Genomic DNA, 27335 nt, shown 5'->3' with positions numbered 1-27335 from the left:
TTAAGCATAAACCAACAGTGCACTTTTAATTAAGGAGTCAAGGCTGGGTGGCTTGCAAACATCTGAGAACCAGTGACTGTCCTGCCCCATGGGTCTCCAGGCAATGGGGCAGAACGTCTGAGTGGACCAGGGCCCCTTGCACTGGCTCGGAGGTGCAGTCAGCAGGGGCAGCTGCTGCAGATGGGAGGGAGGGAGATGTTCCCACAGGAAAAAGATGTCTCAGTGACAGATACGGGGTCTCTAAAAATAGTTGTGCTGAGAGCCTAATGGCCCTTGGCATAATTGCTGATGTCAGGGTAGAAGGTGTCTTGGAGTTTGCTCAAGTGCCTGAGAGGGAAGGAGGTGCCATCAACTTGGAGGAGGAATGGGAGCCAAGCCAGAGAGAAAAGCCCTGCGTGGGGCTGTGGAGCAGACCAGAGCACAGCTGAGGCCGGCAGGAGGAGCCATGTGGACAGCAGAACTAGAAATGGGGAAAGTTTTGAGTGTGAAATGTCTAGAACAGCTCATTTTCGCTAGGATGGGCCTGTTCCCATCGCACCTCTGAGAAGGTGGCTGCTGAGAAAACATGCAGGACAGAAGCTGCAGCGGAACACCGGGCAGGAGCTGCCCTGCAGTGGGCTCAAGGGCAGCCAGGACCCACTGTTTACTCAGGATCAACCTAGTTTTCTCCAACTGGCTTTTCTACCTGGGCCTGCGTGCTGGCTGCCCACTGATTCTGGAAGGGGGCTGGTCTAGACTTCACACTCTACACCTGGTTTCACCTTCTCAGGCAGGATCCCTGTAGACCAGGCCCAAGATAAACACCATTCCAAGTGGGCAAGGTAAAGGAAGAGTCCGGGCTGGTGCAGCCATCCATCAGGAACGGCCAAACTTCTCCCGATGAAACTGGGGAGATGGGAAAAGGCAGTGAGAGACTAGATCTCAGGGTGAGCAGGCTCTGAGGGAAGGAAAAGGCAGGACTGACCTTACGCATAGCAGCAACAGCATGGCCAAAGGTGGCCTTGACCTCCACGCGGTCTCGGATCCAGCCTGGCAGCTTTGCCAGGATGGGTGGGCGGGCATATCGCCGGTCTAGGAGCACTATGCTGGCAAAATCACTCTGGTGCCTGATGGCCCTGCCTGGATGGGAACAGAATTTGGGGCTCCTAGGTAAAATCCTTTCCTGTGACTTCATTCTCCAACCACCCATCTATATATACTCCCAAATATCCATCCTGACAGCCAGGAGCGGTCCCAGGCTTACCTATAGATTGGTTGACAGCCTTCATACACAGATTCTCCACCAAAGCCTTCCCTGGTGGGGGCTGGCCTGGAGTTCTGGGCTGGGAAGGGTAGAAAGGAGCTATCAGAACTGTTCCTTGCCTCCTGTCTAGTGTTCTAGCTCTCCCTGGGAGAAGAGCCTGCCAGGCTTTGGAACAAGAGCAGGCAGCTTCACAAGCCAGTGCCAGCAGCTGGCATGATGTCATGGAGAAGGTCAAGAGGGTATAGAGGGGGACAGGAAACACCAGCACGGCAGGGAAGTCACAGCTACAAGACCCTGCTATCTCAGCCTAGGGGATACACCACACTTCCCCCCGGCCCTCTCCTCATCCTCCGGAATCCTGGAGGTACTCACAAGGGTCTGATCCAGGTAGGTCATCTTCTCTTGTAGTTCTGGAGAGTTGATGTTGGGGTAGGGCATGCCCACCATCACCACACACCTAGGTGGAGATGCACGCCGATGGGCATGTGGCCTCACACCCTCACTGAGTCCTCACCCACATGCCACCGACTGCTGCTCCACCTCTGCTGCCGCTCTTGGCTATGCTTGGCAGCTCTACCCTCCCCATCCCGTACCTACCACCTGGAAAGGATTTTTCAGCTAAGAGACCCAGTCTAAGCCAATGAACTGAGTCCTGATAAGGTTATGGTTTGCCCCATTTTCCATCTGCTCTCAAAGGCCCAATCCAGAGTTGCTGAAACACTTCCCGCCTGGCTGCCTGATCCTGAGCAGCCAGCCTGGGTGCAGACTCAGATGGCATCAGATTGCAGGTGGGGCCCAGCTGCTGGAAGTGAGGAGTAGCCAGGTGTCACAGCCCCAGGAGAGAAGGAGAGGACCACTACTTACCGGCCTAGGTTGTCAGAGAAGTTAATCCCTTCACTCATCTTTCCTCCAACCACAGAGAGGAGCAGGGCCCCCGTCACCTTGCCGCCCGCCTGGCCACAGCACTGCGGGAGAAACCCATCCCAGGGCTGCTGAGCAAGGCTTGGCCACCACCCAAACTATTTCCAGCTGCCAATCCCACATGGTCTCTGGAGCCAAGCCTCAGAGTCACACACCTCGTTTACACACTGGGAGTACTCCAGCAGCACCTGCTCCACCTGGTTTGCTCTCTTGGGCTCCTGAAATATCTAGAGGTACAGAGAGTGTCTCCCAGCAAAGGGTTTCAGAACGGGGGTCTCAGGTCTGCTCCGGGCCTGTGCTGTCTAGCCTGGCACTGGAGAGCCTGTCAGGGGCTTTGGGCAAATCCTCTGGAAAGTGATCAGGGACTGGAAGTGGTAAGGAACCAGGAGAAGCCCAGCTATCCTGAGTTGATGAGCATGAGAAATCCCAGGCGGGACTCTGGTGGCACTGTCCTCAAGTGGGGGGTCTGGCTGAAGGGCCACTCACCTTCTTCCTGGCAGCCAGGCGGCCCAGCAGGCCACTCTTGTCCCAGTGGGCATGCACCTGGCGCTGGTACTCATAGGAGGGAAAGAAACAGACCATCCCTCCAGGGACCACATTGCACAGGTTGCAGAGAATACGGCCTGTCTCACTCATCTGGGGAAGGAAGACAAGGTGCCCCCCGTGGAGCAACCCCTGTAGCCACACCCACAAATGGATTCCTAATCTTGGGGCTCAAAAGCAAGGACAGAGACCCACAGGACTATGGCCAGGGTGGGAATCCCCGAGAGGAATGTGCCACCCTCCTATCACACACACCCAGCTAAGGCTTCCGGTGACTGCCTGCCTGTTTGAGTGACACACGCCTCATTGCCAGCACCCCAGAGTAAGACTTGTCACTGCTACGCCATGGAGGCCACACTTCTCCAACTCCCCATGTCCTGATGGGCATTGTCTATGGCAAATCAGGCACTGAACACCTCAGGCATGTCACAGAGGTGTGCCCAAGAGCTGCACCCCTGCCCAAGGCAGAGGCTGGTACAAGCAAATGGCAAGAGAACCAAAGGGAATGGGCAGCTTCCTGCTGCATGCTGTCCTGCCGGAGGCGTTAAGAAAACTTACTAAGATGCCCATGGGGAGGGGCAGAGAGCAGCTCAGACCACCCTTGATAAGCATCTAGACAGATCCTCTGCATCCTGTGCTAGCTCTGTGATGGATTCCCCGGTACTAACTGCCCCAACCCAGGAAACCTCCCAGCTGCCCTGGCCAGGCAGGGGCTGGGGCTGACCAGTTCAGGCAGCAGTCTCTTCTGGTACGTGAACTCCAGCTGCTGGTCAGAGGGCCCGCTGCAGATGACCAGGGGCAGGATGTTGTCTGGAGGGATCACATGACCTGGAGGACCAAGGGAGGAGCTGAGAACTGGAGGTACAGACTGTTCTGCAAGGGAGAGTCCAGGAAGAGCACTTCCCCAGCCCAGACCAGGAAAGGCAACTGATTCATAAGCCCACCCATTGCCACAATAAGACCTGCCCCTCCTGCCCCTGCAGACGATGGGGCACAGAGTGTGGCAGTGGGGGGAGGTGAGCTCGTGAGAAAGCCAGCAGAGGCAAGCCTCCCTCCTGCCATCTCCTCAGCCCCGGCCCGGTAACAGCACAACGAGGGGCTCGCTCTGCCCAGGTCACACTCCTCACCGCAGGAGAACTCCACCACTCGCTCAGCCTCTGCCCCAGCGCATGCCAGCAGCTGCTCCCGGAAGTCAGACACCTGCAGACCACAATGGCAGGGCCCTGTGACCTCCCAGAGGCACAGAGGAGAGGAACCTCGGGCCTCAGCAGGGAAGGCAAGAGAGAAGTCTGGGCTGGAAGGCAGCAAGTACGTACAAACAGAAAAAAGAGAGCTAAAAAAAAAAAAGGCTAACAACAAATTAACAAAAATAAATAAATTGTTAATGATATCCAGTGTTGGCAGTTTCATTTAAGCTACTGGTAGAAACAGCAAAGGAAATCTGGCAAACTTGGCACAGTGATTCTCAACCCTGGCTATGCATCAAAACCAGCAGTGGGAATTTTAAAAAATACACATGGCCCAGCCACAGTCCAAACTACTGAATAATGATCTCCAGGGTTTTCACCTACCAAATTAGCAAAAATCTGAAAGGTTAACCACTCTGTGGAGAAAAAGGCATTTTTAAACATTGCTTGTGGGATACAGAATAGTACAACTCTTACGGAGGGGAATTTGACAATACTTAACAAATTAAATGGATTTTTACTTTTTAACTCAGGAATCCCATATCTGGGACTCCACCCGGAAGACACAGCCCACATGTACTAAGTAACACACACACAGGATTTCTCTTGTGTAGTAAGACTGCCAGTCAAGAGGGCACTGGGTGACTGAGCCAAGCTACTCCCACCCAATGAGAACCACGCAGCCAGCTATAGAATTGCAGCTCACCCTACACACTAACATGCACTGATCGCCAGAACACACCGCAATGTAAAAACTAACCACTGTAACTCTGATGAGAGGAAGAATGAATACACAGACTTGCTTATTTTTGCAAAAAAAAATAATACCGGAAGGACAGACTAGTGGGTAATAAAAATGATTACCTATGGAGGTAGGGAACAGGCTGGAGACAGACGGAAGTGAGATTTTACTGAATATATCTTTTTATATAGTTTTGACTTTCGAACCACACAAATGTTTACATATTTTTTAAAAATGATTAAGTAGAAAAAAAAAAAGCAAATTCTAAAACTGAAAACAAAGAAAGCCTAGCTATCTACCAAACTAACAGCATAAGCAAACAGAATTTCATCTGATTGCAAGTGACTTTACATGCTAGTAACCATACATCTTTAGTTGGATATATTCCAAGGGCAAAAAGTAAATGCAAAGAAATTAAACTTCAGTCAAATTTATTGTTAGAAGTAATACTGGTATTGTAATTTTGAAACTATTTTAAGCATATTGTGGGACAGAGAAGATAAGTAATTATGTTAGTGTAATAAGAAACCAAATGTTCATCTTAAGAGAAAAAGATACACAATGCATGGTCAAATTATTTAATTTTTATTTAGAAATATCAATATGGAACCATGATTACTGAAAACATATTTCCTAAGTGTGTCTACTGAAATGCCTGTAAACAGTGACAATGCAGGAGCAATGTGCACCCCTAGCACCCAGACTTGATTTCTAAATATTGTCCCCCATTAAAAGAAACCAAGGCACCCTGGAGAAACGAATGATCCCAGCTCGGGGACAAAGAAAGTATGAGGCGAGCCTGGATGTTCTGTGGTGCCAGGATGCAAGAATGAAGGGCCACATCGAAAGGACCAGAGGCAGCAGGCGGGGGTTCCCATGGACCATGTTTGAGACCATTTGAGCATCAAAAACAATAATGACTATAAACAACTTTAATACACTGAATGAATAAAAATCTATGAACCTCTGCATAAAAGAGAAAAAGAGAAAAAACAAAAAAGCTACATGAACGATTTTAACAGGAGGCGAAGCTGAGAACCACCACTTCAGGATTTCCAAGAGCCTTTTTCTCACCACGTCCTTTTCTAGGAGGAATCCTAAGCAAACAATCACTGTGCCGAGATTTGGTTACATTTATCACAGTATTGTTTAAAACAGAGAAGACCTGGAAATAGACTAAATATCTAACAAAAGAAAAGTGACTGCATAAAATACGATACAATATGGCATAGCCAGAGTAGGGCAGAACAAATGCGTCCTTGCTGACAAGGAAAAATGTTTATGACATTTTGTTGCTGAGTAAAAAAGGTAAATTATAACAGCAGCAGGTAGGAATAATACCATTCTTGTTTTGTCTTTAAAATATGCATGTACATATGTAAAAATTATGCATAGAAAGACTGTTATGATGATATATACCAAAATGAATCTTTTGTTGGTGGAATTATCTTTCTCCCTGCCCCCCACCCCCGTTTTTGTTTGTTTCTGCTTTCTACAATGAAGACACAATAATTTCTAAAATACGTACATATTAAAACAAGTTCATAGAAGAGAGAGAAGGTTGATATTTCTATGATGGGTACAGGAAGGGAATGGCTTTGAGGCACCTAATTGAGAGTATGAAACTAAAGAAAGCTTTCTCTGGGAGAAGTGCACTCCCACGGCTACAGAAATACAGAACAGGGTTGGGGGAATGCCCCTCTGCCCCCCACCAGCCCAAAGGCACAGGCAGTGAGATGGTACACCAGCGCCACCTGATGGACACTGCTGGGCCTATTCGAGCCCATACCTTTCCAGTTGGGGACGCTCAGGACCCCCATCACTGTCCCATTCCACACCTAGGGCACAAGAGGCTGGGGCTGGTGTCCTTACCGGCTGCATGGTGCCCCCTGCAATGACCACTGCCCGGCATTCCTTCACCACCTGGGCAAAGTGCATGGCTGGATTCAGGAGCAAGAATTTGAGGCTGCTCTGACTGAGACTGCCTGAAAAGAGGCCAGAGATACATGCAGAAGGGTGGGTGCAGGCCCAGCAAGTGCTCTACCAGCGTGAGCCAAGGGTCTCCAGTTGGGTCCACATGCGAGGTACTTTCTCTCCACACTGAATCCCATTCCATCACCAGGACAGCCCTCTGAGGTAGACAGTACAGGCTCAGTATCCTTTATCAGAGAGGCTGGGACCACAAGAGTTTCGGATTTCAGATTTTTGGGGATCACGGATGCTCAACCTGTACTATCATCTCCCTTTTCACATGGGGAAACTGAGGTTCAGAGAAAGAGAAACTGGTCCAAGTCACTCCTAGCTGATGAAGCCAAGACCAGTCACCTAACCTGAATCGCGAGACTACAGAGCTACTCTAGTAACTGTGCCCAAGAGGACCCACATCCCAGCCCCTCGGCATCCCCTCCCCACCACCTCCACTGTTTGCCCCAGTCATGGGAGGCCAGTTCTCATGCCCGTTTCCTCCTCCCAACCTAGGGCAGTGTCAGGATGGAAATAAAGACTCCTGCTCGGCTCCCGGGCTCCAGGCTGGTTCCTGCTTGGGAACTGAGCCTGGCCAGTGAGCACCTAATCAATTACCTTGGCGGCTCAGGATGACCCTGCCGTCCTGGTTGGCAGTGGTGAGAGCCGCAAGGAAGCCTTCAATGTGCATCAGCGGGGAAGCAGGCCGTGGGGCCCTGGCCTCAGCCTCCTCCACAGGGGCTGCAGGAGCTGCACAGAGCAGGACAGACAGGAGGCCCCCCTGAAGTCGGCTCCTGTGTGAGGAAGGAGTACCCTTGCCCAGGCCTGCAGCAGGTCCCTTCCCACCCTCCTGACTCACGCTCATTCACCCCAGGCTGTAGGCTCTGCAGGAAGTGCTGAAACCCAGTCAGTTTGGGCTGCTTCTGAGAGGAAGAGAGGACTGTTCCATAGCGTTCTGTGAAGCCAAAGAGCTGGGGTGGGTGAGAGAAAGTGGTGGACAGGAATGAGGAACAGAGGCAAGAGGGAGACCACCTGGACTACAGGCTCCGCCAGGCCCCAGCCGGCCTGCAGTGCCCTCCCTCCACACCTCAGCAAAGCCACTCTGCACTGAGGAGAGTGGGGACAAAGGTAACCATGAATTCCCCAAGGGCAGGACAGGGAAAGGCTGTACAGCGGCAGGTAGGGGCGCTGCTGGACCCCTCCCAGGCCACAGGAAAGCAGGTACCTTTCTGCTGACCATGCTCTTCTCGCAGTACCGCTGCACCTGCGAAACCAAACCCTGCTGCAGGCGTGTGTGAAAACTCAGCAAGCTGTCATCTGGATTCACAAAACGGCAGCCGTCTTCCACCAGCCCAGGGAGCATAGCTCACTACAACCTCCCAAGGAGCCCAAAGCCCCCTGCAGCCAACCACGTCCATCTCCTCCCTGAGGTCACCCCTTCTGCTGCCCCAGACGTGATACAGTGCTCTCCCATGAGGGGGCTCAACCAGGCCCCACCACAAACATGTCTCTAAGGCTCTGAAGTCTCATTAAGGTGCTCCATCTAAGTTCTGTCCCCTCTGCTTTCCTCCCAGGTGAAAACGTCTAGGATAGGCCTTGAAGAATTAAGCACTCATTAAGCAGCACCCTACACACTACAGCATGAGGTAAAGCTGGGCTGCAGTACAGTGTAACTGGTGTGCACACCACGTGTAGTCTGGTGCCACATCTCCACTTGCAATGCCCAGAAGATGATCATGGAGCCTTTAATACCTTCTAAAAAGAGTGACATCCTTCAATGCAGGTTCACCAGACCGTAGATGGTAAAGGACATCAGAGGGAGGGGGAGAGAATGAAAGCAAGGGGACCAAAAAGAAGGCAAGAGGAAAAAGACCTGAAGCCATAGCTGTGGGAACATGAACCAGGATAAATTCAAGAGCTGTTGCAAGCTACTAGGCCTGGCCATCATTCGGAGTGGGACGCAACAGGCAAAAAAGCATGGAGGATGACTCAGGTTCCAGCCTGTCTGACGGGGATAATGATGGTGCCAATGACCAAAACGGGTAAGTTGGGGGGAGGCTGGTTTGAAGAAAAAAGGCAGGGTCTCGAGTCAGTGCAGCTGGGTTGAATGCTGGCTCCGCATTCACCAGTGGGTCACTCGTGCACGGCCCGTGCACATCACCTTCCCAAGGTAACCCCGAGCTCGGTTTCCTTTGTTCTCAAATGGCAACAGTACATCCTATCTCAGTCACAGAACCTGCCACGCTGCCTAGAACACAGTAAGTACTCTATCCACAGAGGCAGTTACTGTCACTGATTTGGAGTCACTACATCAATTAGCGGTGGTGGCTGCACTCCATCTGGGAGAGCGCCAGATTCAGGACGAGAGTAAGTGAAGTCGTGAGGCTGTGATCAAACCCAAGGCCAAGTGGGAAGGCGACAGGGTCAAGCAGAGCAGCCCCAGCCACGTCCTCACCCAGCTCAGCCCTGAAGTCAACTCCCTGCTTCTGTCCCAGAGCCGAGGAGAAAGACTGTGCCAGAAGAAAGAAGGAGGCAATGAGGACCCAGGAGTCTGTGTGCCCACGAGCTACACAGAAAGGGGAACTTCGTGCCATCCCTGTGACCCTAGACTGAAGACTACTTTTTCTCCCTGACACAGTGCAAGTAATTACATAGTCTATGTTTTAGATCCTAAGACCCTGGACTGCTTAAGGACAGAAGGAATTTGCTTTTTACTCCTTCCAGTTTTTAACATAGTGCTCTGCTGCCGATAATAAGAAAGAAACCTGATGTGCTGATACAAAAAGGTGAAAAACTCTACCTTGAACAGGTTGATGTTGTCAACCTGGCTCTGAAAGAGAAAGGTGTTGATGGTCTGCAGCTCCGTCCCTAAGAGCAAACAAATGAAGTGCCTCAGGAGTCATGCCCTGAGCCCTGCTTCCAGCCCCAAAGGTCAACTCAGAAGCAGCTCAGAGCAGCACTGGACCCGCGGAAAGCAGTTCTCTTACCTGTCCGTGAGAGGCTCTGTGTATTGGGATTTTGCTTAATATTCCCTAGAAAAGTGAATTTTTCACACATGTCAGGTTGGTAATCTTCAGGCCCCCAACTTCCCTATCTTCTCAGACTCCACACTGTGCTCATCAAATAAGAAGAGCATTCATATTTGGGCAGATTTGTGTTTGTGTGCCATTTATAGCATGCAAGGAACCTGCTAAGAGAGGAAGTTCTAGAGAAACTGACAAGCCTGACTCACATGTTTGCACAAGGATCCCAAAGACTTGCATCTCATTCTCATCACACCTCCTCCAGGAGGCAGGGACAGAATGACACCCCATCTTATGCAGGGGCACAAGAGCAAACAGAAGGTGCCTGGGCCATGTGGTGAGCCAGTGGCCGAGGCAGACATGGAAGCCAAGAGCACCAGCATAAAGACAGGATCCCTCCAGGGCTGGCTGGAGGCTAACCTGGTTAGAGTGTGGTGTTCGTAACACCAAGGTCAACAGTCTGCATCCCAGCACCAGCCAGCCACCAAAGAAAAAACAAAAAGATCCCTCCAGAGCAATCCACCACTGGTTTTCTGTAACTTCAGCTTCTGTAAAGCCTTCAAAGTTGCCATACAATAAAAGGTATGTAGCACAGAATAATGCAAAGCAGCATGGGATCTGGAGCAAGAACATTCTGCTCTCGCTGGGCTCATGAACCACAGGCAGGTTTATCATCCCTAAGTGCGGGTTAACCACGCCTGTGCGGCTCACCTCACAGGAGCAGACGACACTGCACATGTGCAAGTGCAGAAAACCCCAAAGTCCGACAACTGCTCCCTAAGATGTTATGTGTTTGTACTATAACATATCATTACTACCACCCTAGAGTAGGGGCTGGCAAAACAAAAAGGACTTAGAATGTGGGCTCTAAACAAGGATTCTAAAAAAGACCTCCTGAAGTCAGACAGCTCAACTAAACTATAAAGAGAATTTACTAAATCAAGGACCAAGACAATTCTTAAGGACACAGAAAATCTAGGTGTCATGACTGGCATCCAAGCAAAAAGCAGACCAGCAAGTTTTGCGGCCGGGGGTTAGCATGCAAATGGGGGCGCTGCTCTTACCACCTAGCACAGCCACAAACTTCTCCAACAAGTACAGGATCTGTTTAATGTACAGCAGATTCTTGGCCTTCAGACGCTTCCTGAGAAGAAACCAGCGGCCACGGAGACATGACGCGGTGGGGCGCCAATAGCAGCATCCCCTCCACCTGCCCCGGCTGAGGCCCTCTGTCCGGTGCCTGCGAGCCCAGGCCAAGCAGCGCATTGCTCCATCTCACTCTGAGCCGGGCAGAGTGGGGAACCCAGGGCTTCCCTCGGAGGCAGGCTTAGGGGCTGCTGAGGCTAAGCGGGATCTTCCCTCCCACGTCAGAGGGTAGCATCTCACCCGTATCGTTCCATGTACTGGAGCAGCTGGGAATGGGCCTGGCAGAGCTAGGGAGCAGGGAGAAGGGTGTGAGGGCAGACCAAGCCCTGGGCAAGCACCCGCGGGCCATGCCGTACCATGAAACTCAGACCACACCTGGAGGTGCCAGCCCAGGCCCCAAACAGACCAAAGCTATGGGCTGTGACAGCCCTTAGGCTGGCAGGAGCTAACACGGGGGAAGGAAGGTCAGTTCCGCTCATGCCCACTTTGGGTCGGGGAAAAGCAACAGGCTGAATCCCTCAGGCAATGAATCTCCCTGGTAGTTTGGGTTGGGGAGAGACACATAGTCTACTAAGAGTGACGTTTCAAGGTGACCACCACATCGCTTCTCGGCCTTTTGGCTAAGATCAAGTGTCAAGGTGACCACCACATCCTAGCCTACGGTCAACCCAGGCGCCAGTGAGGAGAGGTGATGGGATGTTGGGGGGGTCTAGCTCCACACTCATGAGCTATGTGACCTTAGGCACACTACTTAACCCTCTCTGAGTCTCCGAGTCCCCCGTGTAAAACAGGAACAGCACCCCCACTGTAGAATCAGTGTGGAGATCAGACACAGTGCGTGTCACATAACAGTAAGTAAACAGTAGCTTCTGGAGAGCCTGAGCATTCCTTTGACACTCCCTCAAAGCAGTATCAATAATAATATCCAGCCACAAGAGGACTCCCGCTCCTCTCATGCCATCATCCTCGGTTACAGAGAACTAGTTAGTGGCATCCTGAGCTGCAGCGACTCAGGATGACATGGGCAGGTGAAGAGTAAGGAAACAGACCGCCCCACTGGAGCCAGGCCCAGAGTTCCGAGACTTGCTGGGAAGCTGCAGTCAGCCTGAGAAGGCCACGACCTTGACTCAGTGCATCCTCCATCAAGCCACATCTCCCAGGCCTAGGAAATTCAGAGAAATGACCTATGTCCCTTTGCCCTTCAGCACCCACCTGGGAGCCGCTGACCTCCACGCTGTGGATGCCTGTGATGGCATCGATCAGGTTGTGCGCCTCGTCGATGATCACCACCTGGCCCTGCAGCTGGATGCCCGCAGCCTGCCGGGTGGGCGCATGCAGCAGCAGCTGGTAGGGCAGCACCACCAGCTGCGGGAGGAGACACAGCCCCCTGAGCAGTGGCAGGACATGTCCCACAGCACACCTGCCCGCCCTACTCTAGGCTCCAGATGTGGACCGTTTTATTTCCTGTCTGGACGATGTGCAGGGTCACTCAGGAGAGAAGGCTACAGCAGAAGACTGCACCTGCAGCCACAGACACTTTCCTCACGTTTTACGTGCAATGTCAAATACACGAACAACACAGAACTGGAGTTGATCTGACTCCTGACTGAGCCAAGGGTGGGGGTGGGGAGAGCGGGACCCCCACTGCTTAGCCTTGTCTAAGCCCTCAAAGTAGCCTCTGGAACCCCCAAGTTTCCTCAAAACACCATGAAAACCATTGATGTACCAGAATGCAGCCCCGGCTTCTGGTCCTGGAGCTGCTACTTCCCAGCTGTGTGACTCTGGAAAAGGTGTCTAACCTCTCTTTGTTTCCTCATTTACAAAATGGGCTTGATAAACTCCATCTCAAATGAGGGTTAAAAAGTAGAAGGGGGCGGTAACAGAAATAAAAGCTCCCTGTAAATTTTTAGGTGTATGCTGTTATGAAGATTTTCCAGTTAAAAAAATGTACATTCAGAAAACTGGAAACTTAAGGCCCAGGTTTCAGAACTGGCTCCATCACTCACTCATGGTGAGAAAACAGACAATCACCTAACTCTTCTGGGCCTCCATGTCCTCATGTGTAGAATGTAGCTATTTCAGTGAGACACCACAAAGGGAGAAATTAGGTGGAAGGTGCTTTAAAAGTTCGAGATTATAACAATTTCAGGCCATCTTATTATTTATTGTATCTGGACATAAACGGCACTAATCTCACTCTGCGGCAAACAGACCAGAGGAAGCGCGGGAGACAACTGCAAGGGTGGGGCCTCCCTCACTTCTCAGGGTGTTGCTGATGGGTGCTTGGCTGCCATGCAAAATGACTACTAGCATAGCTCCCTGCATCTTTTAAAATCTGCTTTTCAATCTTTTCTTGATTGTTCTGAATTCTCCACAAGTAATATGCGGTTTCCAAAAGTCACTCAAATTAAGGAAGTAGCAAGAAAACAGTTAGATCATACCTACTAAATAACAATAAGATACCATTTTTGGCCTGTCAAATGGGCAGTTTTTTCTCTCTCTTTAAAGATACAGCATGTCCATTAAGGAAAACAGTATGGAGGTTTCTCAGTTAACTACAGATGGAACTACTGTATGATCCAGCAATCCCACTACTGGGCATTTATCCAAAGGAATGAAAACCATCATGTCGAAGCGACACCTGCACACCCATGTTCATCACAGCTCTATTTACAACAGCTAAAATATGGAACCAACCTCAGTGTCCATCGACAGACGACTGCATAAAGAAAATGTGGTATATATACACAACAGAATACTATTCAGCCAAAAAAAAGAATGAAACTCTGCCATTTACAGCAACATGGATGAGTCTAGAGAATATTATGTTAAGTGAAATAAGCCAGACAAAGAAACAGAAATACCGCATGTTCTCGCTAACTGGCTGCTAGGAAGGAAGGAAGGAAGGGTATAGGGGGAAGGAGGGAGGGAGGGAAGAAGGAAGGAATGAAGGAAAAAAAGAAAAGACCACAACAATACGTTGAACTTTCAGAAGGAGAGAACAAACCTAAGGACACTAGAGATGGGGGAGGTAGGGACGGAGGGAGAGGATTTGAGAACTGACAGGTCAGGCAAAGGGCAAAAAGAAATATCACGATTTGTAAGAATGAATATGCTAATAATAAATTAAAATAAATACATGAATTAAGTAAAGATACAGCATGTCTAAAGAAGACAGTACTCTCATATGCCGCAGGCAGGTGTATAAGTTGGAACAGTCACTCAGAAAAGCCATTTGGAAATCCATTTACATTCTGTAGCTCCTTTACCACACTCCTCTAGGGCCCTGCCCTGGTGTCCTCTCTGTGGTCTCACTAGGAATACACTCTTCCCTGGTTCCTATCTGCTGTGTCCCAATAATGCCAATTGGCTCTGCAGCCCAGAGCCACCAGGGGACCCGCAGCTTCCTCCAGCCCTATGGACCAGGACAGAATGGGTTACGTGCCATCACTATGCAGTGTGGCCATCAGTCCTCTCAAATTAATGAGGAATGAGAATCCCCTCGAGGCCTAGGCCACAGTTAGAGCCAAGAGCCACTTCCCAACCCTCCAGAGTCCTCACCTGGGCTGCAGGAATGGCAAACCTGCCCCCGTAATAGGGACAGGCCCGAGCCTCCTTCCCAAGGGTCACCAGCTGCTCAATGTCCTTCACCTCCACCAGCACCTCGTCCCGGAGGAGCTGCATCTGCTCGTGGTTGTAGAAGGGGCAGGCCACCCGCTTCTCCTGCCTCCTCCTCTTTGGCTTCTCTTCCTCAGCCTTGTCCTTCTTCTCTGAGGGCAGCACAGGCACAAGGGGAGCAAAGACAGATAGGACAACTGTCTACAGGGCGAAGGGTGGGTCTTGTAATGCTGAGACCCATTTCCATGGGGCAGGGTCTTGGAAGCCCTTCGGGTACTGCTTACTATGGTCCCCTCACAACATTCTGGAGTTTTACTTTACATTCTCCTTACAGAACCTGGGTCATCATCTCTAGGCCAGGGGTTTGGTCTAGATACTGACCCAAAAAGCAAGAACACTTTTTCCCACGGAGAAGGGCTTCGGGATGAAACCAGGGTCTGCTCTGCCATGATTTCTATTTGAGATAGTCTTGCTTGTGCATATCCCTGGTGCAAGCCTGCCACAGTTCTTCTGTAACTTCCAGCCCTGCCCCCCTCTCCCCAGCACTGCCTGAGGCGCCCCAGGTCTGGCAAACTACCATGCTTGCTTCTCTGCAGCTCCAAACAGCGGTCATTGATGAGCTGCACAGAACCCAGCTGTTTCACGTCTTCATTTACACAAAGGTTCTACAAGACAGGAGGACAAGAGAGGCGAAGAGATGGTGCTGGCTAAATAAGACACAAGCAGCGCCCCTGGACCTACCTGCCCAGCCCCGCCCGCCTCTCTCCTGCTTGCAAGGACCACAAAGTCCAGGGAATGGGCTGATCCTCCCCGAGCTCAGCCTGCCTCAGACCCATCGTCTTTGTTTGCCTGGACAAGGAAGAAACAGGGCGGGGAGTGGACAGCACGCAGCTGAGACATCTTGCCTCTGCTCACCTGCCGAGAGCCGAGGGAGACAAGTCGGATTTCCTTGCCAAAGGGGCTCTTCCGAACTTCATGCACAAACTGGGCCAGCTGGGAGTGAGTCCGACTACAGTAATAAATCTTCAGAGGAGAAGAGGGGACAGTAACATAACACCCCAAAATACTCTATGCATGGAAGCACGCACGGGGAAAGCGACTGCCAGTGTGCAAACCTGAGCAGGACAGCCACACCCCACAACAGCTGACACAGGGGACACCCACTTTAAACAGAAAACAGAAGTCTAAAATGTATGAGACCAAACGTGTTTAAACCTGAGTCATGTCAGAACCACACACACCTCACAGCACTGCACACAGATGAAAAGAAGAGAAGGACCCGCCATGAGAGGATCAGAGGGCAGTGCTCCTGCCCTCCTAGTGCTTGCCCCGCAGCCCACCTAGTGCTTACTGCAGAAGGGCTGCCCCTCGACACCCTGGGACAGTAAGCCCAGCCTCGGCCTCGTACCCAGGAGAGGTCTCTGCAGGGCCCGGCCCGCCTGCCCAGCAAGTGACCGGAGACCAAGGTCTGGGTCTGGGAGCTGTGGAGGGCCCCGGCTGGAAGCTTGGCAGGAGGGGGGAGAAGCAGCTACAGCGACTCTCGTGTCCCCCACAGAGTGGAGAGCCCCGGACTCGGAACGCAGGAGCACCTGAGGACACGTGTCTCACCTTAGTGACATGTTCCTCCTCCAAGTAGTCCTCATCCTCATGCACTCTGAGAGAGAAACAGAGAAAAGTCTCCCGTCGGCAAACTCAGATCAGCTAAAGAGAATGACTAGCCCTGGACATGCAGTGATAAGTAAGCGAGATGGGGTTCCTTTCCTCGGAAGGCTAAGAACTGAAGTTTGAGCTCTGAGCAGAATGGAGACAGACACATGCCAGCACTGAGGTTCCCCTCGTTCAGAGACACCAGTCCCGCCTCCCGCGCCGTGTAGGTCTGCGGAGCACAGAGCAATGTGCAGAGAGAGGAGAAAGGGTTTCCCCAAAGCCTGGGAGCCTCTGCTCAGTATCTGACTTTGGCAGCCCCTGCAGGCCACTGTCCTCTCAACTGCCCACCGTCCAGCAAACTGGACTTCTCCCAAATCCCCAGGAGAACCTTGCTCTCTGTCGCCCCAGGGCCTTTGGACACGCTGTCTTCTTTGCCCAGAAGGCTCTCCCCTCACCTCGCCAAGTTTTGGTCAACTCTAAGATTGCAGCATACACATCCCCTCCTCCAGGCAGCCTGCTGTGACCTCCTCCCTGACACTCCCATGGCTCCCGCACCTGTTCTCTGTAACACCCATCTCACCCAAAACCACCTGTTCTTCATCTGTCTCCCCACCATCCGCAGGGCAGGAGCCGGGTCTTTCTAGTTCCTGCTGAGTCCTCAGGGCTCCACCCAGAGCCTGGCTCACAGCAGGAACTCCACGCATGTTTGCTGAGTGAAGCCACCCCCTAGCAGCTGAGTGAATAAGAGATGCCAGTGCCATCACTCACACCCAGACCAACCCCTTCTCTTCTCAGTCTGCCCTCTGCAGCAGGGAAGGGAAAGCCCACCAGCATGGGGGGCTGCGAGGGGAGCGCACCCGGCATCACATGCCCTAACACTTAGCCAACGCCCTCCTACAGACATATGCCACCTACAGAACATCACAGGGGATAGAAAAGCTTTTCTGTTCACCTCGGAATCCAGTTTTTTAAAAAATCAGGTATGCAACTGCCTCGTCACTTATACAGCTGGCTTCATGGTCAGTTGCCTTTGACTCAAAGGCTTGGACTCAAATCCCATATCACATGTTGGACAAAGTCAGCAGGAAGTGGGTGCGAGGGGGAGCACGAAAAGAAATGAAGAGCAAAAATTTGCATTCAGAACTCAGAGGTGCCTGTCTCTCAAAATACCAGGGCATGGGGAGCTGTGGAAGCTAAACTGTCGGGTTAATGGCTTTTGCCCAAACCCTAAGGGGCACTTTGCCCCTCTGTTAGTCACGGACCCACTCAAGTTCTTCCTCTTGTTTCCAGGAGTCCTGGAGAAGAAGTGGGAGAGCAGGAACTGGATCTCAGGGTGGGCGGGAAGGGCGTACTAAGGGTCACTCTCTGCTCCTGGGTGGGGCAGAAGATGTAGTTCTAATCCTGGCCCCTAGCACCTCCTTCCCTCTGCCAGCGAGACCCTTACTCCGCTTGGAAGGGGGGGGGCCTGGGAAGCGCTTTAGTGAAGGAGGAAGAGGCAGGAGGTACTTTTCAGAGGATGAAAAAAGCTAACAAGGAAGAAATCTACACAAACGTGGCCCAATCTTCCCTTCTGGAAAGTTTTAAGCCTGGTGCTGAAGACAACGGTAAACCAACAGGCTGAACCACAAGCGGGTCCATGAGCAAGACACGGAGAGTGGTCCACAGCTGAGGCCACTCAGACAACATCTGAGCCAGGCCTAAGGAGGGGAAGATATTTGTCAAGGGAGGAGGGCAGGGCCTTGTGGACAGAGGTAAGAGCATGTGCAAACTCTCAGACGGAACAGGGCAGGCCTGGCCCACTGAAAAACTCAGGGCATCCAGGAGGCAGGCATCCAGCAGCGGTGGCTGGGGGGTCAGAGGGTGCACTGCAGGCAGACAGTGATGGGTGTGGGTTCACCCTTTGCCAGGGTTGGTGAGGGCTTCAGGCCTTTGAGTTACACTCCAGACAGACATGGTGGCCATGGTGTCACGGAGAATGAGATGCATGGGACCTGTCATCACCTTTAGAGAAGCAGGACAGAGCTCTTCCAAGCTGGGGGCCTAAGAGGAATGAATCTACAGGAACTCTCAGGCCTCTGAGGAAGAGCCAATGACCTTTCTAACACTGGAATCAGATCATGACTCTCCCTCGCTAAACCCTCCCCCAGCCTCCTGCCGTACCAAGTGACAGCCCACCCTTTCCCTAGCCTACGGGGCCTACAGAAACTGCCACCTGCTTGTCTCTGGCCTCTTCTCTCTCTCCCCCTCATTCACTCTTTGCACTGACACTGGGACCTTCTTTCTGTCCCACAAACACACCACACCTGTTCCCATTTCCAGCCCACCACTTGCATGGGTCTCTGAACAGAATCCTCTGCCCCCAGGTCCTGCCACAGCTCCCACCACTCAGGTCTCAGCTAACATCTGCTCCTTGGAGAGCCTCTCCTGACGCCTCCCCTCGAGGAGCAAGCCCATATTCAATCCACCTCGCCCTGTGTCATCTCCCTTGTTGGCAAACATGCTGGTTTCCCACCTATCATCTGTCTCCCTCCACTGAAGTGTAAGCTCTCCGAGAGCAGGGGCCACACCTGTCTTACTCATCTCCATGTCCACACCATCTGGAACAGTGCCACACCTGTGGCAGACACTCAGAGGGCACTGGTGACAGTAAAGCGCAGATGAGAAAGGAGGCTCTCTTGAGGGGTCCTGGGATCCAGAAATGGCCTGCTTGTTCCCTTCAGTGTTTTCTAGCTCACCTGGTAGGTTATGGCTCACAAAGCAGAAACCTATAAATCCGGACCAACAGAAGACTTCAGGTGAATATAGAAACTCGGGTCAAGGATACCTGGATGGTTTATGTCATCATCTTTACACAGTGTGGTCTGGTATTGAAGAGCGTGAGACCCAGAGCCAGATTGGTTGGGTTCAAAGTCCAGCCCCTCCCCTTCCTGGCCTGTGGCCTTGGCCAGGCTTAGTACCTTGCTGGATGCAAGGTAAAGCACAGATACAGACACTACTGCCATCACTGAGCGTCTGTGCAGGTAACTGAATAAGTAACACAGTGACTGGCAGAGAGCAGGGACTGGCTATCACTGTCAGCAGGATTTGTGGACCCTAAGAGGGACCCTGGCTTAGGGAAGAGAGGCAGGTGGGTGCCACTCCCTCTCATCAGAAGCTTTCTGCGTGTCTCTGGCAGAGGGAGAGCACGGCCTCCCGGGAATGCCATGGCCATGGCAGGGCAGGGGCAAGGCAGCAGCAGCCTCTGTCTTACACGTTGGCTGTCTTCTCCTCGTCACTCTCATACTCGGCCAGAAGCAGCTCCTCCTCCTCAGACTCCAGCGGCTCAGCCCACATCCCTGCGGCCAGCATCTCCCTGCTCAGGCGGAGAAGATGCTCCGTTTCTTCCTCTTCTTGTCTCTGAGTAGGAGTATTGGAGGTGGGAAAGGAGGAAGACATCTCAGCACTGGTGCCCCTCATCCCCCGATGGAGTCAGCCTCCATCGTGGCTGTCATCCAGGACAAAGCACACACATGTGCACATTACACAGGCCTCCCTGCTTGGCTGGAGAGGGAATTTGCTCCCAGGATCAATGCCTCAACTACTCAGGCTGCCCAACTACTGGGTGAGCAGAACTTAGCCAGTGGGGGTCAGGAAGTGGAGACTGAAGCCCTGGCCACTCACCCAAGAGTCTCCAAGCAGCATGACACTGCCTGGACAGGACCGCGGGCCCTCCAAGGATAACACTCACCAGGCGTTTGGCTGCATACTTGAGCCGCGTGTTGTGGCGGATCTGCTGCAGGCGCTCTTCTCGCTGCCTCCTCCTGACCTGCTCCTCCTAAAGGGCAAGAGAGCCCTGAAGAAAATGCCTGAAGGACACCCAAAGCCAAGCCTTTCCCAAAGGCAGGGACTACTCCGCCAGTCCTCTTCCTTCACATGGGGCAGCCCTCCCCGCCCTGGCAACACACAAGGTGGCTGTGGCGCCCCCATGCCCAACTCAGCCCCTGCCAGGCTGGCCTGGCTGCTCCTCATGGGAAGTCTGCAGACGACCTCCCAAAACCACACACTCTCACTCACTCATTCTTTGAGTTTGCGCCACTGAGTCTCGTTGCCAAGGGCAACGAGTAGGTTCCTTTCCCAGGTGAGTAATGAATAGGAATCACCAGCCCCTTGTCTCAAGAAAGCCTGTTGACATCCAGCTCAAATAAGACAGTAAAGGGGCAGCACTATCGACCCAAGAAAGCTTACAGAACAGCTAAGAGACACTGCAAAGGCAAAGAACACGTGACACCTGCCTCTGGGCGTCAGCACAAAGCAGTCACTGAAGCCCCATTCCCCCTTCATTCCTGCTCCTTCCACAGGTCTCACCTTCAGTCGATCCACCAGGTCCCTTTCTTCTTTCTGCTGCACAAACTGAGTAACCCAGTCTGGTTCTCCAGCAGGCCTCGCGGTGTCTGGGGTCTCTTGGCAAGAAGATGAGAGACATGGGGACGGATCCTTCCCATCACATAAGGCACCAGGGCCAGATTCAAGGAGACGTGCCTCTTCCTGATGTTTCTTCTGTTCAAAGTCACGGAGCCAGGAGAGAGCCCCACAAATAAGACTTAAGGACTTTCCCTGCAGGAAGAAAAATGATCTTTAGAAATAGAGGACAAAAAGCAAAGCTTCCCAAATGACTTTTCCCCATTTTAACAAAGGCTTCAAAGAAGGTCTGGCTTTAAATAGATGCTCTAAAAGGATGCTCTAAGACAAGCCTTGGAAAGGAAAGAAAGGGAATTAGCAATAGAATCTCCAGTAAAAACAGGGAAAAGGAGGAAATAAAAATTGGGCCCAAGAAGCAGGAAAGAGCCTCTTTGTTTAATTATACAGCTCGCTATTCTAAAAAGAATTTAAAGTGGTTTATCAGATTATATATAAACACTGCGAGTTAACATAATTGGAAGGTGGAGAGAAATTAGAAAATAGCCCCAAAGGGCTGGCCAGAAAATAGCCCCAAAAAAGAATTAACATCAAAAAATGCACAGCATGAAATCCCATGCACTTGCCAAGGGGGAGCCACGTTTGACCGTAAGCTGTAACGCAGCCGGTGTGAACATACAACACAATCAGTCACCTGAGTCTCAGCATTTACATGTTCTCTAACAATTTAAAAGTAAGCCAGTTACTCTGGAGAACACAACTCTTGATCTAAAGAACAGAATTTTCCCGTGGGTCCTTGTTATGAGTTGAATTGTATCCCCCTCAAATTCCTATGCTGAAGTGCTAACCCCCAGTGTCTGGGAATGTGACCTTACTTGGACACAGGATCATGCAGATGGAATTAGTTAAGATGAGGCTATGAGGGTTGGCCTCAGTCCTTTATAAGGATGGTTTCCTTATTAGCAAGGGGAAATGTGGATGCAGACATGCATAGAAGGAAAGCGACATGAGACAGGAGAAAACGCCACCTATAAGCCAAGGAGAGGGTCCTGAACGAATGGTTCCTCACAGCCCTCAGAAGGAACCAGCCCTGCCGACACCTTGATTTCAGACTTCCAACCTCCAGAATGTGAGACAGTAAATCTCTGCTGTTTGAGTCACCCAGAGTGTGGGGCTTTGTTATGGCAACCCTAGGAAACTAATACAGTTCTCCTGGAAAGGAGGCTGCCATGAGTCCCCAAGGGCCACTGCCTCTGCTGTCCAAAGGTGGTTCAGCTGAGTCTCTGAGGGGAACATACCTCTGGCCCAGGTATTCAGCTCTTGGAGCCTACTTAACCCAGAGGGGGGCTCCGAACCTACCCCAGGCTGGAATGGGCTACAGATGAAATGGAATGTGTGTTTAGAGTCGGGGGAACAGCACTGCACAGCGATTACGGCTTCAGACCCCAGAGCCAGGCTGTGGGGGCACATGCTGTCTCCTCCACAATACCAGCTCTGGGACCTGGCCTAAGCTCTCTAGCTTCACATATGCACATCAACATACACATTTCACTATCACACAGTACTTCCTATAGAAGGCACTAAACAGAGCACAGGAGAGAAGCTGGGAACCCTTCCCCACAGCACTCATAACCTTCAACAGCCAGCCTCTACTACTCCCCTCCTCACCCCAGGCCACAAAGCAAAAACTCAAGGGCCCTTGACTAGATCCTCCAGCACACAGTAACCTAGCTCCTGGAGAATAAAACAGTATGTTTAATCTGTGAAAAAGCCAAAGTAAGTTCTGTGTCTCTCAACATCAAAACAGTTGTGTGCCCAGAGAAATCTGGAAAGTTTCAGTGCTTCGGGTCACTGTTTCCACAGCCATTCAAATTCTCGTTTGCATTTAGCCAAGTTTTTCTCAGACCCTGGGACTGTGTTTAACAATCTAATAAAGCAAGTGACTATTACTCAGAAAGATAAACTGAGAGACTACTTTGCCCAGCTGCAAACCCTGAAGATCTCCGCAGAGGTAGTGGAAGAGCAAGCAAGCCTGCACGCGAGCGATCTCAGCCATGGCCCCTTGCTACTTGTACTCACGGTGCCAGTTGGACTCTCAAATATCCCAATCTTGCCAGCCTCCAAAACCTGGTACAGTGCTGCCATGAAGTCCTTCTGGATGGAATAGGGTGTGAAGGGAAAGGGGAAATGGATGCCACCAACCTCCTGGACGTTATTAGCCATGGTCCTAGGAAAAAAATAAATCTGATAGCTCTCGTGAGCCAGGGACGTGTCACAGTCTCCATACTCCGTACTTGTTACAGACTCTCTCCTTGGGCTGTACTTTTTTTCTGCAAGCAGAGACCATGTTCTCTCCATCCTTTGCATGTACACATGAAGCCACACCAGAGTCATGCAATCCATCTAACAACATTTATCAGAAATATCTACAGCAGAATGCAGCCTAGGAAAGCCCCAAACCTAAATCTCCCCTGCCATTTCCCTGCTGCTTGGATACCTTTCTAATGCCTCTCCAAAAGGCTTACAGCTTTCCTCTCCAAGATGTGTGCCCCTGGGATCAAGGATGTTGCTTGCAGTTACTTTTGCAGCATTCTTCTCCCACATCTCTCCTTGGCGATGCAGCATTCGCACACCAAAGCTGCTTCACTTTACCCAGTCATGGAGACCTGTAAAATCACGACACATGGGCACACAATTACAAGCACAGCTTGTATTAGATGGCACAGGTCAACACAGACATCCATGTTTCACAGATGCTGTTAGTTTGCGTCCTAGTTCACCCTAGCCTCCATTTCCAGTACAATCCAGAGCCACCTCCTAATAAGTTTTCTGGCCCAAGAAGTAAGAGCTTTCTGTTTGGTTCCAGACTGGGAAAGTTCTCTTCACAGCCACCAAGCTCTGGCTGGAACAGCTCCCCAATACTGAGACCACAGCATTTCTCTTTCCTTCCAGGCCTAGGTCTAAGAAAACCTTCTCTGTTCCATGTTGAGTTCATCTTTTTCTCCTCTTCTGAACCTAATTTCCTCTGAGACAGCTTTTACATGTCCTTTCTTCCTTTAATCACCACGGGGAGGACCAACTCTTCCGTCCTGGTTTCCACGCCTCTTTCTTTGGAAGTCACCTCTCCAAACTATTTGGCAGGTCCATCTCTTCAAAGTACAAATACTGATTAAATCTAAAACCATTTTATTAACATGAATAAATCTAAAGCCCATCTTCGTGACACTGGCCTCAGTGAGACCAGCGGCCATGTGGATCCATTTATGAGGCCGCCGCCATGATGTTCTTCCAGTTACAGTTTAGGGGCAATTAAAATGACTATTGAGGTGGAGAGATTAGTATAAGAAGGGTGACAAAAAACTAGGACAAGTCAATACTGAGAGGGAGGTTTATAATCAAAAAACCATCAAAACATGAAAGAAAGGGGAAGTAGAAAGGTACCTAACAAGTTTTGAGCACGTGCTGTGTGTTAAACACTCCGCAGGCCCTTTTACTTTCTCGTTAAATCTATACAACACCAAAGGATACAGCTGTTGGATACTGATTTTTACAGAAATTAAATAGCTTCTCAAAGTCATAGCTAATAAGAGGAAAACCAGGGATTCAAACTCAGGTCCATACGGCTCTGTTTCAGTCAAGTTCATGTGTTTCAAGAGACAATCAGCATAAGTAAAACGGAGGTTTACAGAAATGAGACATACAAAGAGGTTAATAATTGAGACCATCTGGGAAAACGAAAAACAAAAGCCGTTGACAGGGTGAGGCTTCTTGCAGACTAGAACTGAAAGGCAGCTAGGATTTCAAGACAGCTCCAGGAATCTCATCAGCAAGTAAATACCCATGGATTCTCATTCACCTGCCCAGTCACAAGCCAGACGGAGCCACAGGCCGACTTCCCCAGCTCACTCATAGTTCCTGCTTACCCAAAACTTTAGCCTGCACCGGGCCTTTTCAGCCCCCTCTATCTTTTAGCTTCAGCTCCCAATGCCAAGCGAAAATTATTTTCATGTTTCTTAGTTCTAAATCCCAAGAGAAAATCTGATCAGCGTCTCCTCTCCCGTTCTGTGAGACCACTGGTCAGGCACCAGCCTTATCTAGGCAGCTTGGGCTTAAACTTGCTATCCCAGCCTGGGGAATGATGAGTCCTCAGTTCTAGGGCTCAGCTCACCTCCTCAGAGAAGCCTCTCCCTCTATGTGGCCACCCTATAGAGGTCAAAGACACCCCCCCACATGCATACACCGCCTTGCTGTCACACTTTTATCACACTGCCCCGTATCTAATTTCTTCGTAGCTCTTAGCACTACCTGAACTTTATTTATGCTCTCCCCCACTATAATATAAGCTACCTAAAAGATGGAACCTTGTCTGTCTGTTCTTCCCTGCCCCCAGAACTCACAACTAGGTGCTTCAGCACCTCACAGGCATTCAATAAAAATTCTATGAATGACTGAATAGCCAGCTAGACATGGAGACTGTAAGTACAGGTTTCTGTGCATCAGAGGTGCGGGTAGCAGAGGTCCCACGGCTTGAATATTTAGTCCAAGAGCCAGTTATTTAATGGTTTCAAACTGTTTTCATATAACATCGCACCCCTGTGTGGTATTTTTATTAGCTCTTTTTTATAGATGAAGAAACTGAGACTCAGAAAAGTTAAGTGACTTGCCCAAGGTCACTCAGCAGGTGGCTGAACCCAGGATTTGAACCATATCTGCCAGACCCCCAAGCCCTTGAGCTTTTTTTAGCCTTTCAATTTTTTTATTACTCACAAAAACTTCATTTTTTATTTAGCTTTCTGTCTCTGTGCTCGTGCCTTCAACACTTTCACGATGATTTTCTACTCCTCAGTAAGGCTTAAAGTACACTCGATCCTGTCACAGACACACTCAGCATGCACAAAGCCACCACAGGCCCTGCTGCCATGGTTTTTCATTTTAGACAACCTCATAAGAACGTTAGGTCTCACAGCACATACCCCTCGAAGTCTGCCAGGGCACACACGACATGCAGACTTTGGTGCTTTCCCAATCTTCTTGGTATAAAGGCCAACGATTCTATTTCCAGGGGTTCAAGACAGTCCAGTTTTGGTAGAGGTTATGTTGTAGGAAAGCTATGATGGCATGTCACATGCTGGACCATCCTGAGGGCCCCATGCTAGCTCAAAGGACTGTCCCTTGGGCTTCAGGTTTCATCACTCTTCCTCCCACCAATATAAGTAGAGTGAAAATGAAGGACTTGGTTACCAAACTCTAGAATGACAACACGAGACAATACGGAACAAAAGTAGTTATTATTTCACTTCCCTGTGGGTGGTAATTATGGATCTCATTATTCCAGAAGTAGCACAGGCTAAATCATAGTTAAAAAAAGGTTCAGATAAATCCAAGAATAATAGATTCACTAAGTGCTATTAAGGTATCTGGTGTACCTTTTTCACACTGTTTCAGGTTGGCTGTGTGAAGGACAACCATGACCTCCCATACAAGTTCTGCTTAGAAGTCTCCAACAGTGCCAAGGCACACACCAGCACGGCAAATCTTATGTTCACTGAATGCACTTCGAATACACGCTAGTTCTGAAAGTGTGCATTTTCTTCAGTCCTCAATTATCACTAGTTATTGACTTACTGAATATAAACTATTGCTATAAACTGAATGGTCTCCACAAATTTCATGTGATGAAGGCCTAACTCCCAATATGACTGTATTTGGAAATAAGGCTTTAAGGAAGTAGTTAAAGTTAAATGAAGTCTTACGGGTAGAGTCCTAATTGGAGAGGACTGGTGGCATTACAAGGAGAGAAAGAGATTTCTCTCTGCCATGTGCGGACACAGCAAGAAAGTGGCCATCTGCGAGCCTAGAAAAGCCCTCACCAGGAACCGAATCTGCCAGTACATTGATCTTGGATTTCCCAGCCTCCACAACTGCGAGAAAATAAATTTCTGTTGTCTAAGCCACCTCAGTCTATGGTATTTTGTTATGGCAGCCTGAGCAGAACGAGACAACTATGTTCCAGGTACTATACTGTACTGTTAAATACTTTAACTTCATACACCTCAAAGACACCACAGCCCCAAGAAAAAAGCTTTTCTGCACCTGCTGTTAATCCAGAGCCACATCACGCAGCAGGGCTGCAATGCTCCAACAGCTGGGGAGATGGCCTGGCCCATATATACCCATATTCTCACGTTGCATTGGCCTTGTCTCCCCTTCCACCTCCACCCTCAGCACTCTCACACTGTGTAGGACCCAACCAGTTACTGATTAGTATTTATTTCCACTTTTACACTTCCACCAAGTCTGGTGAATTACATTTACCCCAGTCCTCTTTACTGACCCTGCTCCTCCTTGACTTCCTAAGGGGCAGTAGAGCAAAACGGTAACAGTATGGACTCTGGGGTCAGAGCGCCAAGTCTGAGATCCCACCTGTATCCCTGAGCCTCAGTTTCCTCATCCGTAAAAGAGAGATGGGTAACAGTACACACTCACAGTGTTGTAGTGACCACTAAGTAAAACTAAAGTGCTTAGCACAGCTGGACCAAACGTAAGACCGTGACACGTGACTCCTACAAACCGCCCCAGTTCAACCTCAAGATGCCGCCCGCACTGGCCTGCCCTTTCCCTTCTCATTGAGTTCTCGCTGTCAATCACGCACTGGCTCCGCCCCTCCAGCTCCGGAACCTTTTCCCGCTCCCACTCGCCCCCCCTTCGACAGGGAGGTCGCACGCGTGCACACAGTCTGCCTCCTGTGCGTTTCCGCCGGGCTCCGCCCTTTCTCATCTAGCTTCTGGTCCTCAGCACCGCCGCCTCGCAGCACTGTGCTCACCCTCCTCGCCGGCGGGACGGCTTCGCCGAAGCCAGGCCAGCGAGCAATCACAGCGGAAGGCAGGTGAATTTGAAATCGCGGTTTC

General features: G+C 50.6%; 1 protein-coding gene across 3 annotated transcripts; it reads right to left on the bottom strand.

Annotated features, from left to right (window-relative positions):
• On the bottom strand, positions 1–27335 carry DDX11 (DEAD/H-box helicase 11). 3 transcript variants are annotated; one of them, XM_063098876.1, is made up of 28 exons: positions 27251–27335; positions 22925–23093; positions 22507–22654; positions 20377–20625; positions 19760–19846; positions 19283–19428; positions 15994–16039; positions 15301–15408; positions 14963–15050; positions 14329–14537; positions 11980–12132; positions 11008–11054; positions 10686–10765; positions 9586–9630; positions 9399–9466; positions 7824–7862; positions 7458–7569; positions 7217–7348; positions 6509–6621; positions 3835–3907; positions 3432–3535; positions 2651–2800; positions 2320–2391; positions 2108–2208; positions 1616–1700; positions 1244–1322; positions 965–1119; positions 1–885 (listed from the first exon to the last, which is right to left on the bottom strand). In XM_063098876.1, the coding sequence occupies exons 2-28, from the start codon at positions 23050–23052 to the stop codon at positions 856–858; spliced, it is 2847 nt and encodes a 948-aa protein (XP_062954946.1). In that variant the 5' UTR covers positions 23053–23093; positions 27251–27335; the 3' UTR covers positions 1–855. The 3 variants fall into 3 exon arrangements, with proteins under 3 accessions (XP_062954946.1, XP_062954956.1, XP_062954965.1); XM_063098886.1 differs by lacking the exon at positions 2320–2391; XM_063098895.1 differs by lacking the exon at positions 11980–12132.

The sequence above is a fragment of the Cynocephalus volans genome, chromosome 1 (genome assembly GCF_027409185.1).
Source record: "Cynocephalus volans isolate mCynVol1 chromosome 1, mCynVol1.pri, whole genome shotgun sequence".
Lineage (NCBI taxonomy): Eukaryota > Metazoa > Chordata > Mammalia > Dermoptera > Cynocephalidae > Cynocephalus > Cynocephalus volans.
The sequence above is the reverse complement of the archived record's forward strand: the minus strand, read 5'-3'. Positions and strand labels throughout refer to the sequence as shown.